General features: G+C 48.6%; 1 protein-coding gene across 3 annotated transcripts in view; it reads left to right on the forward strand.

Annotated features, from left to right (window-relative positions):
* The window catches only part of gnb1l (guanine nucleotide binding protein (G protein), beta polypeptide 1-like), a 26,909-nt gene extending 19,344 nt beyond the window's left edge, over positions 1-7,565 (forward strand). For all 3 annotated transcript variants that reach the window (XM_035380347.1, XM_035380348.1, XM_035380349.1), the window contains one exon: positions 5,565-7,565. In XM_035380347.1, coding sequence (XP_035236238.1) covers positions 5,565-5,831 — 267 coding nt within the window. In that variant the 3' untranslated portion in view covers positions 5,832-7,565. The remainder of the gene's footprint in view (positions 1-5,564) is intronic.
* Positions 7,566-14,848: the final 7,283 nt, after the last annotated feature.

Here is a 14,848-nt window from a genome sequence, read left to right on the forward strand (position 1 = left end):
GGATAAATATTTTGAATCAAATAGGCTGTCCTCCGGAGGACTGCGCGTGTAACTGCAGCACTGGGAACAGACCAAGTCAAAGAGCAAAAAAATAAGAAACTTGGTTCCGTTTGGTTTCTTTTGCACCGATTTAAAAAAAACCACCAAAAAGAAACAGAAAGATTTAATTTATAATTTTGGGCAGGGGGGTAGTGGGGGGGGGGTGAAAACAAATAAATTGGTAGAGGGTTCCAAGCGGGGGATTTTAAATTACCCTTGCGCCAAATGCACTGTGACGTCCAGACAGCCATCCCGGGCTCTTCCCACAAAAGTGTTTCAGTGGCCGGGCAGCGGAGCGTCTGCCTGGGTTTGACGGATGACCTGCGAGGGCTAATAAAAATATCAGAACCTTAGAGGCTCTTAAGCAAACACAAAACACATCTGTAATAAAGAGAACGGTAGTTCGCGGTGGGGGGGCTGGGTGGGGGGGTGTGGTTCTAGAGCCGCTGGACCCGCGGCTGCAAATCACTGCTGGTGATTGTGGAGCTGAGGGAACAGTGGGGGGGGGGGGGGGGGGGGGGGGTGGAACAGCAGGAGGAACAGTGGGGGGGGGAGTGGAACAGCAGGAGGAACAGTGGGGGGGGGAGTGGAACAGCGGGAGGAACAGTCGGGGGGAGAGTGGAACAGTGGGGGGGGAGTGGAACAGCAGGAGGAACAGTGGGGGGGAGAGTGGAACAGCGAGAGGAACAGTCGGGGGGAGAGTGGAACAGTGGGGGGGAGTGGAACAGCAGGAGGAACAGTGGGGGGGAGAGTGGAACAGCGAGAGGAACAGTCGGGGGGAGAGTGGAACAGTGGGGGGGGAGTGGAACAGCGGGAGGAACAGTCGGGGGGAGAGTGGAACAGCGAGAGGAACAGTCGGGGGGAGAGTGGAACAGCAGGAGGAACAGTGGGGGGGAGAGTGGAACAGCGAGAGGAACAGTCGGGGGGAGAGTGGAACAGTGGGGGGGGAGTGGAACAGCGGGAGGAACAGTGGGGGAGGAGTGGAACAGTGGGAGGAACAGTGGAGCAGCAGGGGGAACAGTGGGGGGGCGAGTGGAACAGCAGGAGGAACAGTCGGGGGGAGAGTGGAACAGCCGGAGGAACAGTGGGGGGGAGAGTGGAACAGCGGGAGGAACAGTGGAACAGTAGGGAGGTGGGACAGTATGGAGGCGGAACAGTGGAACAGTAGAGAGGTGGGACAGTATGGAGGCGGAACAGTGGAACAGTAGAGAGGTAGAACAGTGGAACAGCAGGGGGCAGTAGTGTGAGGGGTGGGGGGGGGGCAGTGAGTGGCAGAGACTGTCCTGATTGCATGGTGGGGGTGGGGGGGGGGGGAACTTTGTTTGACAGAAGGCAGTGGAATCCCCGTCCTGGTGAAGGGCTGTGAACTGCTCTTATCAGCAAGGGGCTTTGGCCTGCAGATAAGGGGGATATGCTCTGGACAGGGCACTTAATTTACCGCACATGCTTCTCATAAGACACTATCAGCATGCCTGGGGTTCCAGAGTCTCTCTCTCTCTCTCTCTCTCTCTCTCTCTCCCTCTCCCTCCCTCCCTCTCTCTCTCTCTCTTTCTCTCTTTCTCTCTTTCTCTCTCTCTTTCCCTCTCTCCCTCCCTCTCTGTCTCGGTATAGCTTTCTCTCTCTGTCATGGTTAGTTGAGTTTACCTGGATTGATGTGTGTCTCTCTGTGAGTGTGCATGGCTGTGTTGATGGGTTTCTGTTTTGAGTGTGTGTGTGTGTGTTCTTATGAGTGAGTGTACCTGGTTGACTGGTTGTGTGTGTGTGCGTGTGTGTATGGGTTTGTGTGTGTGTATATGGGTTTGGGTGTGTGGATGGATTTGTGTATGTGTGTGTGTGTGCGTGTATGGGTTTGGATGTGTGTATGGATTTGTGTGTGTATGGGTTTGTGTGTGTGTATATGGGTTTGGGTGTGTGGATGGATTTGTGTATGTGTGTGTGTGCGTGCATGTGGGTTTGTGTGTGTGTGTATATGGGTTTGGATGTGTGTATGGATTTGTGTGTGTGTGTATGTATGGGTTTGTGTGTGTGTATGGGTTTGTGTGCGTGTGTGTGTGCGTGTGCTGATGTTTTCTGTCCCCTTTGCTCACGCGACTGACAGGCGCTGAGAGACAGGTTCCTCCGGTCCTCGGAGAGTGAGAGAAAAAAGGAGGGAGGGAGAGAGAGAGGAGGAGGGAGGGAGAGAGAGAGAGAGAGAGGAGGAGTGATAGAGACAGAGACAGATCAGCGGTGTAAATCAGGCGTAGCTGCTTCTGAGGACTGTTACTCACACGATGACAACTCCCACAGGTGCAGCTCCGCGCTGTACCCCTCACAGTACCCCTCACCCAGGTGCCCAATGCCTGCGCTGCGTCACCTGTGAGTCAGGAGAGCTGCATCGGCCGGGTAACTGGCGCGGCCAGGCCAGGATTTAGCGTCCCCGCTCGGCCCTGACCTGTCGGACTCCCTCACCCGTCTCTGTCGCAGTCTCTGGCGGCTCAGGTGTGACGGTGGTGGATCGCACGCTTGGATCTTCGGGGAGCCAGAGAGGAATATTCAGACAGGAGAAAGACCCTGAGTGAGGATGCGGAGGAGGGGCAGGCCGGGGTTTCCATTAGAGGTCATCGCGTGGCTGTGATTGGCGGTGTCGCTTTAAACGGCCGGTAGTTGCAGCCCCAGCAGCTGTGTTCTCGCTCGCATGAGCTTCTCTGTCACGTGGTGAGAGTGGGCACGTTGCTTTTTGAACCTGGAGATATGGGGCGATATAGCTCAGGAGGTAAGACCGATTTTCTGGCAGTCGGAGGGTTGCCGGTTCAAACCCCGCCCTGGGCATGTCGAAGTGTCCTTGAGCAAGACACCTAACCCCTAACCCCTAACTGCTCTGGCGAATGAGAGGCATCAATTGTAATGCGCTTTGGATAAAAGCGCTATATAAATGCAGTCCATTTACCATTTACCATCTTCTGGCCATTTTAAAAGTTTAGAAATGCCAAGCAGGCACACAGTTAAATGTCCTCTCTGAAAGTGTACATTTTGCTCTGATAGTGTTCATTTTACTAATGGAGTAATAGAGTTTACTCAGTAGAGTACATTTGTTTCTCAATTGGACAAATGTCAACTCTGGTGGAGTTAACACTTTACTGTGTGTGTCTGTGCGTGCGTGCGTGCATGTGTGTGCGTGCGTGCAGGCGTGCACATTAGTGTGCGCGTGTGTCTGTGTGCGTGTGCATGTGCACGTGTATGTGTGTCTGTTGGCTTGTGGGGTCGTGGGCCATATTGTGAGAGAGAAATGGGGGGAGCGTCAGACGCGGACACTCGCTACATAAACACCCCGCTGGTGTTACTGCGCTTAATGCGCCGGATTGACCCCCTTAATAAATAAATACCCCGCCCCCGACACAAGCGAGGGGAGACAAAACAGGGCAAAACAAACAGAGACGGACACGCGAACCCATCGCCGCCCGAGCCGTAACGCGAGCCAGATGGCGCTCGGTTCCGGGGCATACCGTCCACCTGAGGTAACAACGCGCTTAACAAACGAGGGCTTATAATTAATTATTCAGGCTGGCCGCGTGTTAACGTGCGGTGTGTTCGTTAGGGGGATTACTATCCCTCTTTCTGCGATGATTTCTTAACACTGTAATCCTCAAACCCATGCCAGGGCTCTACACTAACAGTACTTCCAAGGAGCGCGTGTGTGTGCCCCTGAGTTGAAATATTTGGGAGCATCCTAATTAGTGGATGTGTTCCTAAATTACTTTTATAGTTTGTGCTCATCAACATTCAGGAGCAAATGCTCTTAACATGCGAACACTATAGAGCCCTACCATCTGCTGCTTAAGGCAGTACTGTGGCACTTAGCGTTATGCTGTGGGTTGTGTGTTCACTGTTTTTATTGGTTGTGACAGTGATGATGTGTCTTCAGCTTGGCTTGTTGCCTGTGCCTGCTTGTGCGTACTTCTATGAGCTGCTCTGGGTACGAGCATCTGCTAAATGCCTGACTGTGATGTAAATGTAGATGTACATGGATGTGGGTGTTCTGTGCCCATCTGTCCAATCAAAATGCTCTCCCTAGCGAGAGCACTGAAGTGCTGCTAATGGCTAAGCCGTGTGTGGCTAATGTGTAGCGAGGTTCACCCAGTAGCAGGACTGAATCTGTGACCATGAATCTCCACCTGCGAGGTTCAGTCAGGTGGTTAGGGGCTTCTTCTGGAACGTGGTGGCAGAACTATACCGTAAAACTCTCGCACCGGATACATTCTAAGATCTGATGCAAGGTACCTGTTGCTAAGATCACTTCCTTCACTGGGATGCTGTAGGTCACTGATAAAAACGTGAGGAGTACGTTTTTGTGCGACTCTGTGTGTTTATCGGTCTCTTGTCCCGCTGACCGGATCTTTCAGTGCGGCCGGTGATTCGTCAGGCGGGAGACGGCGCTCTGCGATCGGGGATGTTTGGCAGAGCGGTCTCTCTCACGGCGACAAAGGTAACGCCGGCCAAGCACTCCGTGAAACGGTCGCTCCAAACCAAACAGTCGCCCCAGGAACATTCGCTCGCAGGAACATTCTCCCCCCCCCCTCCCCGTACTGTTTTACGGCCGACGGGTGAGCCCCCCCCCCCCAGCCCTGCCGGGGTTCCTCTGCCAGGTTCAACAGTAATTTAGCCCTCCATTTGAACCTCAATCATCGTGTCAGCTGATGGTTCGAGAGATGGCTGGAAAGGACTCCTGTCTTATTTTTGTTGGGTGGACTTGCACAGAACCCCCCCCCCCCCCACCCACCCACCCCAACAATTAAAGAAGTCGCTGAGCTCGTTAGTTTGTAATGCTCATTTTTTATTGCGTGGAACTGGTATTTCAATGGTTCAATGGCATTTTTTCTGCCGTACATTTCAATGTCAGTAGGTTGTGTGTGGACAAACTTAACCCTTTCAGGTGTAAGATTACAAATGTGATTAGAAAGTTCTTAATGAACATTCTAATGCTGATGTAACAATCACTACTGGTTATTGAAAGCAACAGAGTTCTAGGACACTGACTTAGAATTTTGAAGAAAAAAAAAAAAAAATTCCAAAAAGCCTACTTTTCACAGGGGTGAATGTGAACAGCAAAGCCTTCTGGGTAACGTTTATCAGTCCGCGTCATTTGGGCGGATTCCTTTTGCATGTGTTACTCAGCGCCTGTCCTGCGCCTGCCTGTCTCCCGCGCATGTAAACTACGCCGCGTGCTTTTGCATTGGCTGCTGTACAATGGCGGTTTTTGCACGAGCAGTATCGTGAAGCGTGCTACGCTTTGCTGGGAAGCGCGCCCTCTTTTCTGTGTCAGGGGGGTTCCCCTTTGGAACTGTGCAATGGATCTTTAACGGAACACCTATGCCTGTGGTCCTGGTGCATCTCAGAGTACAACTGCTGATCTAGGATCAGTTGTCCCCCGTCCCGTATGGCTGCTTCACCTATTACGAGCTTAGGGGTGAAACTGACCCTGGGTCAGCTCTCCTGCTCTGAGATGCCTTGTGAACGTGCCCCCCCCCCCCCTTTTTCTGATTCCTCAGCTCCAGGAGTCGGTCGAGGTGGTGAACCCGGGGTTCTCCCAGCTCCGCGTGCGCCAGGACTGCCGTATCCTGGCGACGGCCGGGTGGGACCACCGCGTGCGCCTGTTCGGCTGGAAGAGGCTGAGGCCGCTGGCCGTGCTCCGTCACCACGGCGACGCCGCGCTCTGCGTCGCCTTCTCCGACCACGGCGACCCCCGCCGGCGAGTCCTGGCGGCCGGCTCGAAGGACCAGCGGATCAGCGTCTGGTCGGTGTACAGCGACGCGTGAGAGGGACGACCACCGGGGGGCGCTGTGCCGTTAGCCGGGACGCGTCCGCACCTGCACCTCGGACCTGTGCCATGGATCACATGACCGTGCCGGGTCACGTGACCGCTCCGAGCGAGAGGGGCCGATTCTCTGCGGTGGTCTTCGTCACAGTCTTCGTCACAGTCGACTGCAGTGAAGCTGTGCTGGGATGACGGATCCTTTGTTATTGAAGCAGATAGTAAAGTCAGAGCCTGAAATTAGCCTGCTGGCCCCACACACAGCTTTCCCTCCTTTGGCAGGTTTACAGTGTTGGTCCTGGAGCTGGTTCATATGAAGGTGTTAAATCAGCTCTTGTGTGCATGTTACTCAAATAGCAGTCCACAGCTTCCCAAAAACAGATGTACTCATTAAAATGAATTATTTTGCAGAACCAAATATTTTCTAATAGTATAATAACAACTGCACTCTGCACAGTAAGATGCAGTAGAAATTAGAACACCTTCAGCTGAAATCTAGTTTTCCTGAGTAGATTATTCGGTCCTGGTGCCACACACATTTCGTAAAACGGGAATCGGTTCAGGCCTTTTTATGTGCATGAAGTCCCGTCGCGGGTCTGGCTCCCCAGGTAAAGCGTGAAACCTCAGCCGGCGCTGGCGCGGCGACTGGCTCCTTCTCCGCGGCTCCTGGATCCCGACGCTCGCCCCGCTCGGAAAAGGCCGGCCTGCAGTTTTCCCCGGAGCCGAGCCGGAACGTCGGCACGGGAAGCCTTTGTGCCGTTCCAAAATAAAGCCCTAAATTACCGCCGGCATTCGGTCTTCCAAAAAAAAAAAAAAAAAAATTCTTCAGAATGTTTTATTTTTTTTATTTTTTACTCCTGTTGTCAGTTCCTCATGCTGGACCCCCCTGAGACTCAAACAGAGGAATCTTAATCCTCTCTCCTGTCAGGTTTTTTAAATTATTTTAGTATTTTATTCTGTTTGCTTTGCTGGTGGGAGGTTTGCTCCAGTGGGGTCGCCTTTCTTTAGCGTTAGGTGCGGTGGTCCGATCCCTGTTGCGTTTTTTTTTCTTTCTTTTTTCCAAAAAAAAAAACTACGCCCCTCTCAGTTTAACATCGCCCCTTGCCTTGACCCAGACCACATTCGTCACCTCGGGATAATCAGGCCGCGCACAGACCTCCAAACGCCGGGGTTCTGTTTACGAGATCGATTAGGAAAAAGCCCTTCCTCCGTTTAGCACCCCCCGAGAAGAAGAAGAAGAAGGGGGGAGCGGGGGGGGGGGGGGAACGAGGGGTGAAAAGGGCAGACTCGGCATTTCTCTTGCGCTGCGACACTTCGCCATTGAGCCCGCAGGATGCTGGGAAACACAGGTGCTGATCGGTGTTTGCGGAGCGTGGCGTGGTCGCTAGCCGTCGGCCGTCGTGCATTGTTCCACGCGGTTCTTTTGTCTTTTCTCAGGGTTTGTGTATACTGGGGTGGCCACAACTGACCTCTGGAGTAAGGCTCTAAATGTGACTGTGTGTTAAGGGTCTGTTTTGTTCCACCATCTAACCTTCAGCTGTACTATTGACTTTATTGTAATGGTAATAATGGATTTATGCATTTATATAGCGCTTATCAGGGTCTCAAAGCGCATTATAGTGCATTATAAGCGCATTATAAGCGCAAGAGGGGAGACTTTCACCACTGTGTACACCCAACAGTTTTCAGTTTGTGTTGATCACTGGCAGTGCAAAAATAAATGTGATTGTGTACATTGTGTTTGATCGTGTTTTGCTTTTTGTCTTGAGCAGTCCTAACAGTAGCGCTGCTCTGTCGCTCCACAGTGTATCCACTGCTTCATTTCAGCGTTTAGATGTTGACGGTAAATGATGACGGATTTGTCCGAAGCGGCGCAACGGGATTGGCTGGAATTTTAACCATGAGCTGCGGTCCAGCCTGCCTGCGGGACGGGACGGAGCGGGACCGTTCCCCCGGCGAGCCCTTTCATCCCCGCAGTAGTCCGTGCAGCCGGGACGGCCCGTCTCTTCCCAGATCTCTCCCCCCTAAGGCCCCCCCGTCAGCCAGCGGCCTGCGGACGATCAGAGGGCCCTCTGAGCCCCCTGACGGCGGAACTTCTCCCGGCCCACGCTTGTCGCTGACAGAGGGCCCGGAGCAACTCGTAGGAGGGTTGGGTTGTGGGGGGGGGGGGGGCCGGAGCAACTCGTAGGAGGGTTGGGTTGTGGGGGGGCGGAGCAAGTCGTAGGAGGGTTGGGTTGTGGGGGGGGGGGGCCGGAGCAAGTCGTAGGAGGTGACCCTGGAGCGGGCCCCAGAAGGGGAGACCGGAGTGGATCGTAGGAGGGCGGTCTGGAGCGGCCCGTAGGAGGGGAACCCTGGACAGCACGCTGCCCGCTGAGAGTTAAAGACTAAGAGTGTGCTAACAGCTGCATGTGGTGCACGTGCACCGACCGTACAAGAGGAAGGGTCGCAGTCTGGGTCAGATCATTATTCAAAATACTTTTAACCCTTCACGTACAGGCATTTCTCCTCACTTCCTGGATTTATGGAGGTTCAGGCTCAGTCTTTACCAATTTTCCCGTTTCCCATTTCTGTGAAGTCTCTTTGTGACTGTGTGTCTGAAAAGTCTAATTGTACTAATTGAATTGAATAGTAAGCCAGTGAAGTCCCTGCATGTTACAGACAGATGTATTGAGAAATCGCCCTTTGTTGGAGCATCTTCATGCTCTGGTTCTCCCATAAAGGAACTTAGACCTTTTTTCTGTTTGTTTTGTTGTTCCTGTGGTGAACACTGGCACTGTTTGAACTGAGTTTGCTACACCTGTGTGTGTGTGTTTAGGGGCGGCAGTGTAGCACAGTGGGTAAGGAACTGGGCTTGTAACTGAAAGGTCATAGGTTCGATTCCTGGGTAGGAACACTGCTGTTGTAGTACCCTTGAGCAAGGTACTGAACCTGAATTGCTTCAGTACGTTGTACATGGATACAATGTAAAATGCTATGTAAAAGTTGTGTAAGTCGCTCTGGATAAGAGCGTCTGCTAAGTGCCTGTAATGTAATGTGTGTGTGTTTACAGTGCACACAGAGGAACAGGTAACTAGGTACGCTAGATAGGTGTCCTGGTTCACCTCTGCTTTCCACTGCTCTGGGCTGTGGTGATTTTCATGCCAGTTTCTGCGGAGAGTAAATTTGAAATCCATCCTGCAGGCGTGTGGGGATAAGGTCACGGCCGGCTTCGCCAGCCAGAATCGCCTGACGTCTGCACCGCTTCGACCGCGGCGTGGCACGCGGGCGACCTTTCGCCTGTCCCGAGAAAAAAAAAAAAAAAAAAAAAAACCCCACTGTTTTCGTTTGTGGTCGGTACAACTTGCGCGTTTGCACGGGGCTGTCCCGAGCGAACTGTGGGTCCGCGGTCTCTCTCTGTCAAGAATAACAATCTCCTCTTTCCAAATCCGTCCTCTTGTGTGATCTCGGTCCCTGTTCACAAACAAGTCCTCTGATTGTTGTGGGACCGCCGAAAGCAAAAATAGGAAAGTTTTTTGTGTTTTAGCGCTAGCGTTCTCTGTAGCGTCGCTAATAATAGGCGGCGGCGGTGCGCGGTGCGAGGAGAGGGAGGTAGGGAGCGGGACGCAGACCAGGGCCTCAAATGGGGCACAGACGTTCTACCTCATATAGTTCCCGTCTCCCGGGACGGTCTGGGCTGGAACGGAGAAGGGGGGAAAATCAAAGACTCGGGCCCTGGGCGAATAATGGAAACGAGTTGGAGGGGAGAGGAAAGAAAGACAAAACAGTTCATTTCATTAACCCGCTGTCAGGAACCTTCAACCCCCCCCCCCGCCCCCTTCCCCCCGTCCCAAACCACCCCACCTTTGTCCGTGATCTCCGTCGTGACCTCGAGAATCCGTAATAGTTTCCTTCTCCTCTCGCAGGACTTTGAACGCGGAACAAAAGCAGCAGCGGGCGGGCGAGCTTCCGTCCTTTCTCCTGACGGATCGAGTGCGCCGCGATCGCTGCAGATGTTGCGCGCGGCTAACGGGAGCCCCCGCGGCCGCGAGAGAGAGAGAGAGAGCGCGCCGGAGGAAGCCCCATAAATCAGCCTCATAATAGATCATTTAGGAAGTCAATAAAAACGAGAGGAACCCTGGAGGAGTCGCTGCCCGGCAGCTGGAGCGGCCCTTTTGGCCTGAGGAGCCGTGCGCTAAAGATTCTCTAGACTCACCAGATACTCGACTGCTGCAATCTTTGCCTCGCTACCCCCTGACCCCCCCGCCTCCCCCCCCCCCCCCCCCCCCCCCCCACTTTTTTTAACTACACGAGTTTCTGGTGGAACGTCTTTTGCCTCAGTGTTGTTCTTGATCACTTCGCTATACCACTTTAATTGTTAGAAGACGCATCATCTTGGAATGTTTTGATTTCAACGGGAGGGAGGTGGGACTTTCGGTGTCACGAACACGAAACTGAATGTCTGGTGGATGTTTAGGATCCCTTCCCTCCTTTGACACTCCTCTCACTGTGGCCTTGGAGGTCACGGGTCATGGTGGCAAAGTCCTCCCGATATTTGGTCTTTAAGTAGGCTAGTCTAAGGTAGTCAGTGTTGTCTTCCAGTCAGCTACGTTTGGTCACATTCCTTTTTATGGAACCCATGGTGAACTTGGTGTGCTTGTATGAGCTGAAGCTATTTAATGTTTTTCATCAGTAACAACTTGAGCAACACAAACTGTAAAAATTAACTGTTCCCCATGGTTTCATTTGAGGGGAACATCTGAACATAGTGTACGCTCGTAATCATTTGAACGAAATATCAAAGCTTCGTGTGGCTACGTGGGTGTTGATCTGTTTTTATATTCACCATAAAACATAGTCAGTCAGCGATACAAAACGGAATATAAACAATATGTATCATTTGTCCGCGAATAGCCGGGGGAAAATGAGAAACACATGGAGCGCTTTTAAAGTAAACGAGTCCCGCAGGTATGCCGCGCGCTTGTTTTTAATATCAGTCTCGAGATATGGCAAGCTGCGAAGACTCGGCCGAAGAAAAGTACACACAGGTAAAGCAAACTGAAGTTCCTCTGGAAGGCCTGCTTGTCACAACACATGTTCCAGGTGCCACTGAGTGTCAGGTGATCGCTTTGGTGTACATTATCATTCACTACACGTCGTTTTTTCATGGCAGTGTTAAAACTCTGGCATGCTATAATTTTGGGCGAGCCGTTTCTGTGAATGCAAAACATTTCCTTCACAATGGTTTCATATTGACTTGTTTACATTTCTTTTATATTGACGAGAAGTCTCTTTATGTTGTGGCTGCTTGAGGCTTTTCCGTGCACATTTCCTTTTAAAACTTAATAAAATAAGTTTAATAAAATAAAATTAAACTTAATAAAATATGCTACATTCACAATTTTCAAATGCATTTTGGTGTAATGTCAATGCAATAGGAACACATTTGAAGGCACATTCAGAATCCTGAAAAAACATGGGTTGTTCAATAAACAGTATAGGTGAACATACTGGAGAGCTGAGGGGAACCCTACGTGTAAATAACCCTGGATTTGTGTCTGTTTATTATTGAACGCCCCAAAGGATAATATACGAACGGTGCTCTAAACAGGCGGACAAGCACCTCGTTGGCTGGGTATTTCTCCACAAATATGACATGAACTGGAACAGTCGTCGATTCAGTCTGAGCGCTACATATTTTGCTCTTCATTTTATTTTTGTTCATTTTTGCCAACTTATGAAGTAACAGCCTATAACAAAATTTAAAAAAAAATTGTATTCAATTATATATATGAAGTTCAAGAATCTGAGTAGGTGATTCGGCATTAGGCATATGAAATTTTCAAATTCGATTTAAAATCTAATTACATTTTAATTAAATCACATTTTTATATGTGAAAATACAGGGAAATCACTGAACTGATTCTCTCTTTTTATGTTCCGTGTTGTCTTGTATGTTTAATAAACTGGACTGAGTTTTAGCTGCTTGTGTCATGATCAACTGATTGAATTTGGATTTGCGCGTTGTGATACTGTTTTACTCTAAGTTTCCTCTAGCTGGCGTCCTTTCTAAACTAATTTGTACAGTTCACCAATTAATTGAACATTTGGGACTTTGTATGTTTATGTTAATGTTACTCGCAAAGCGATTTTTTAAGCTAAAAGTGAGGTCATGAACCGCGCATTTTCTAGGCTTATAACAGGAAATGTGTCGCATTGTTTTATATATGAATACCTCGAATTGAAATAAAAATATGGCCATACTTAAACAAAAATATTTCACTAGGCCTATAATAAATTAAAGATGTTATGTCCCTATTAGTGCTTGTTCGTCCTGTGAAATGTGTCCACATTAAAGCCAATCGCCCTTCCGTCATTATCTCTTGGGATTTGGGTGACAAAAGGCAGTTGTGATGCTGGGGAAGCCACTTCGCACGCACGACTGTATTTTTTGCGCGCGGCGGTGATAATTTGCGGTCCGACCACATAAATAACCCCTCGTGGTGGGAGCCGTGTCCTTTGTTGTGTGAAAGCTGCCACCAGTCCTCATTAAGATGGCCATGGACCCTGTCCTCACCTGCTGCCCCCCAGCTAGCCGTCTCCGTCGGATGGTGGCACAGGTTGGGCGGCCGCTGGCCTCACATCAAGGGCGAGTTGCTATGAGAACAAACACAGCTGGGCTGGCCTAGCGGAAGAGCCCTGGGTCTCGCTGTCCTCGTCTTCCTGACTGGCGAGCTCTCATTCCGTTCAGCCCGGGTCTCGGCTCACGCGAAGGGAGCCTCAAATCTCCAGACTGCCTCTTCCTGTCCGTGCTGCACAGGAACCGCAAATGATCCCGGATCGGGAAATATGAGCCATCGTCTTTCCCAAAAGATATGGCTTTTTTCATACCTAACATGGGTTAACCTTATCCTTACTATCTTAAAAAGAATATCGCGTCATGTAGTAATAAAAATAATGTAGCCTAATTTAAAATCCGCTTGGATTACTTTTCACAAACTTCTGTAGGCCTACTATTAAGAAGAAAATAATTAAAATGCTGTTCATTAAAAAAATTTAAAAAATAAAAATTATGTTCGTTTCAATTGCTATTATATATATATTTTTTTCAAAATTACATTTCATGTAGCCTATATTTAAAACTTATTTATTGTCTGTTTAAAATAATTTCAATTTAGTTTTTTGTATTTTTGTATTTTCAGGTGATATTTTCTGTTTTATAGAGGCGATCAGGTATACTCTGACTTAATCCGTGTTGTTTGCCTGTGCCAGTTCGTATCAGTTACAAATGGCAAGTGGAATATACCCTGGTTTTTCCCACAGAAAGTACGTTTATAGTAGACTATAAAGCTCCGTATTTTTTCAAGAGCGATCAAATACGAATTAATAATAAAATAATTTCCATTTTCAAATTGTATTAAACACTTTTCATTTTTTTAAAAAAACGAAATAATATATAATTGGTACATTTATTGACATTTTGTAAACGTAAAGCGGCTACGTGAAAATGTTAAATTCTACCACTGTTCTGGCAATGGTCAACATAGGATCAACAATAATAATAAAAAGAAAAGACAACAAAAATTCTATTTGTAGTTGCGTAATCTTTCGTGCAGTGTGTCATATTAATTTAGTTGCATGATTATGTATTTTCACATAGCTACTTTAGTCGTATTATTGGCAATAAGTGTTATTTGCCAGTGATTTAATTTAATATTTAATTTTTTATATTTATTTAAATGGCTGAAAATGAAGCTTTTATATTTGTCCTTGAATCCCACACGAATGAATGCATTGGCTGCAGGCCTTTGCGTCCTGAACAGAAATTATACGATCAATTAGCCTCACTTTAACCGCTGGAAACATTGTTTAACCTTTGACCCCTCAGAAAGTCATTAGCAGTCAGAGGTCAAACAGGGCCTGGATGTACCTTCCGCTACCACACCTCGCCAGCTGCACCGACGGAAAAAAGCAATTCTTAAATTATTATACATTTCCTATTTTAAATATGACTTATCGTCGAGCTATTTGTTTTCGCACAACAGGAATAACATCAAGCTCCGTCCTTGGAAGAAAAAAAATCATTCTTCAAGACTTCAAAGAAAGAAAACCTTCTGCAAAGGTCTGTTGATTTCTGCTTTTGACCTCTGAGACCTGAATCTAAATATAATGCGTGACGGGCTCATTGCCGCTGGCGCTGAAAAATATGTCTTTTGGGGGGAAACGTTTAGAGTTTTTGTGCTGATCTGTGTGCGGTGGGGATTATGGTGGGCCGCGAAAGGAAGTTGGTCAGGCGTCGATGTCCTTTTGAAAACAGTCACCGTCAGCTTTCCGTGTTGTCTGTGCAACAGATGCACGAAGGATATAGGTGAAAAACGTTCGTTTCACGGGGGTTAGGCTCCGCGAACCTGGTACCGAATGTAAATTAATCAAAGCCTGACGGCAACGTTCTTTTCAAAACATTCATAAAAATCGTGTTACAACGAATCCAGTTTGTAATATAAACAGCGGTATTTACCTACGCACAGGCCTATAGGCTATAGCTATCTATACTTGTCTGCGTCTGTTCCCTGCCGTACTCGCTTAATTTCCCCCCCCAGTATCAGCTGATTAAAACCTTGCCAGAAGGGGAAAATAAAAACTGGTATGGCTGTAGAGACCTAATTTCGACTTATATTCATATTTTATACCAGTAAGTACCATTATTATGTGTTTGTGTTTTTAATTTTATAGAAAGATTTTCCTTTAAAATTGTGTTTGTTCCAAGTAAATAAATGGATCTGTAAATTGTAATAATTGAAAATGTACTGCTATATGACTCTGGTATAGATGACAAGGGCTCTAGAGTGAATGAACAATACCTACTTCAAATGTTTGAGCCGGAAAATCAGTACAAGGGACAGGCCCAAGCACCACCCAAAATTAATATTAACGAGGAATGCTGTACCCCAACTCCTGTCTTACACTGGCAGAATGTCAGGCCTTATTTCTGTCTTCATGATTATTTTTAGGCTTTGTTGTGAAATAATTAATCTGATTTAAATG

Source organism: Anguilla anguilla, chromosome 10, assembly GCF_013347855.1.
Source record: "Anguilla anguilla isolate fAngAng1 chromosome 10, fAngAng1.pri, whole genome shotgun sequence".
NCBI lineage: Eukaryota > Metazoa > Chordata > Actinopteri > Anguilliformes > Anguillidae > Anguilla > Anguilla anguilla.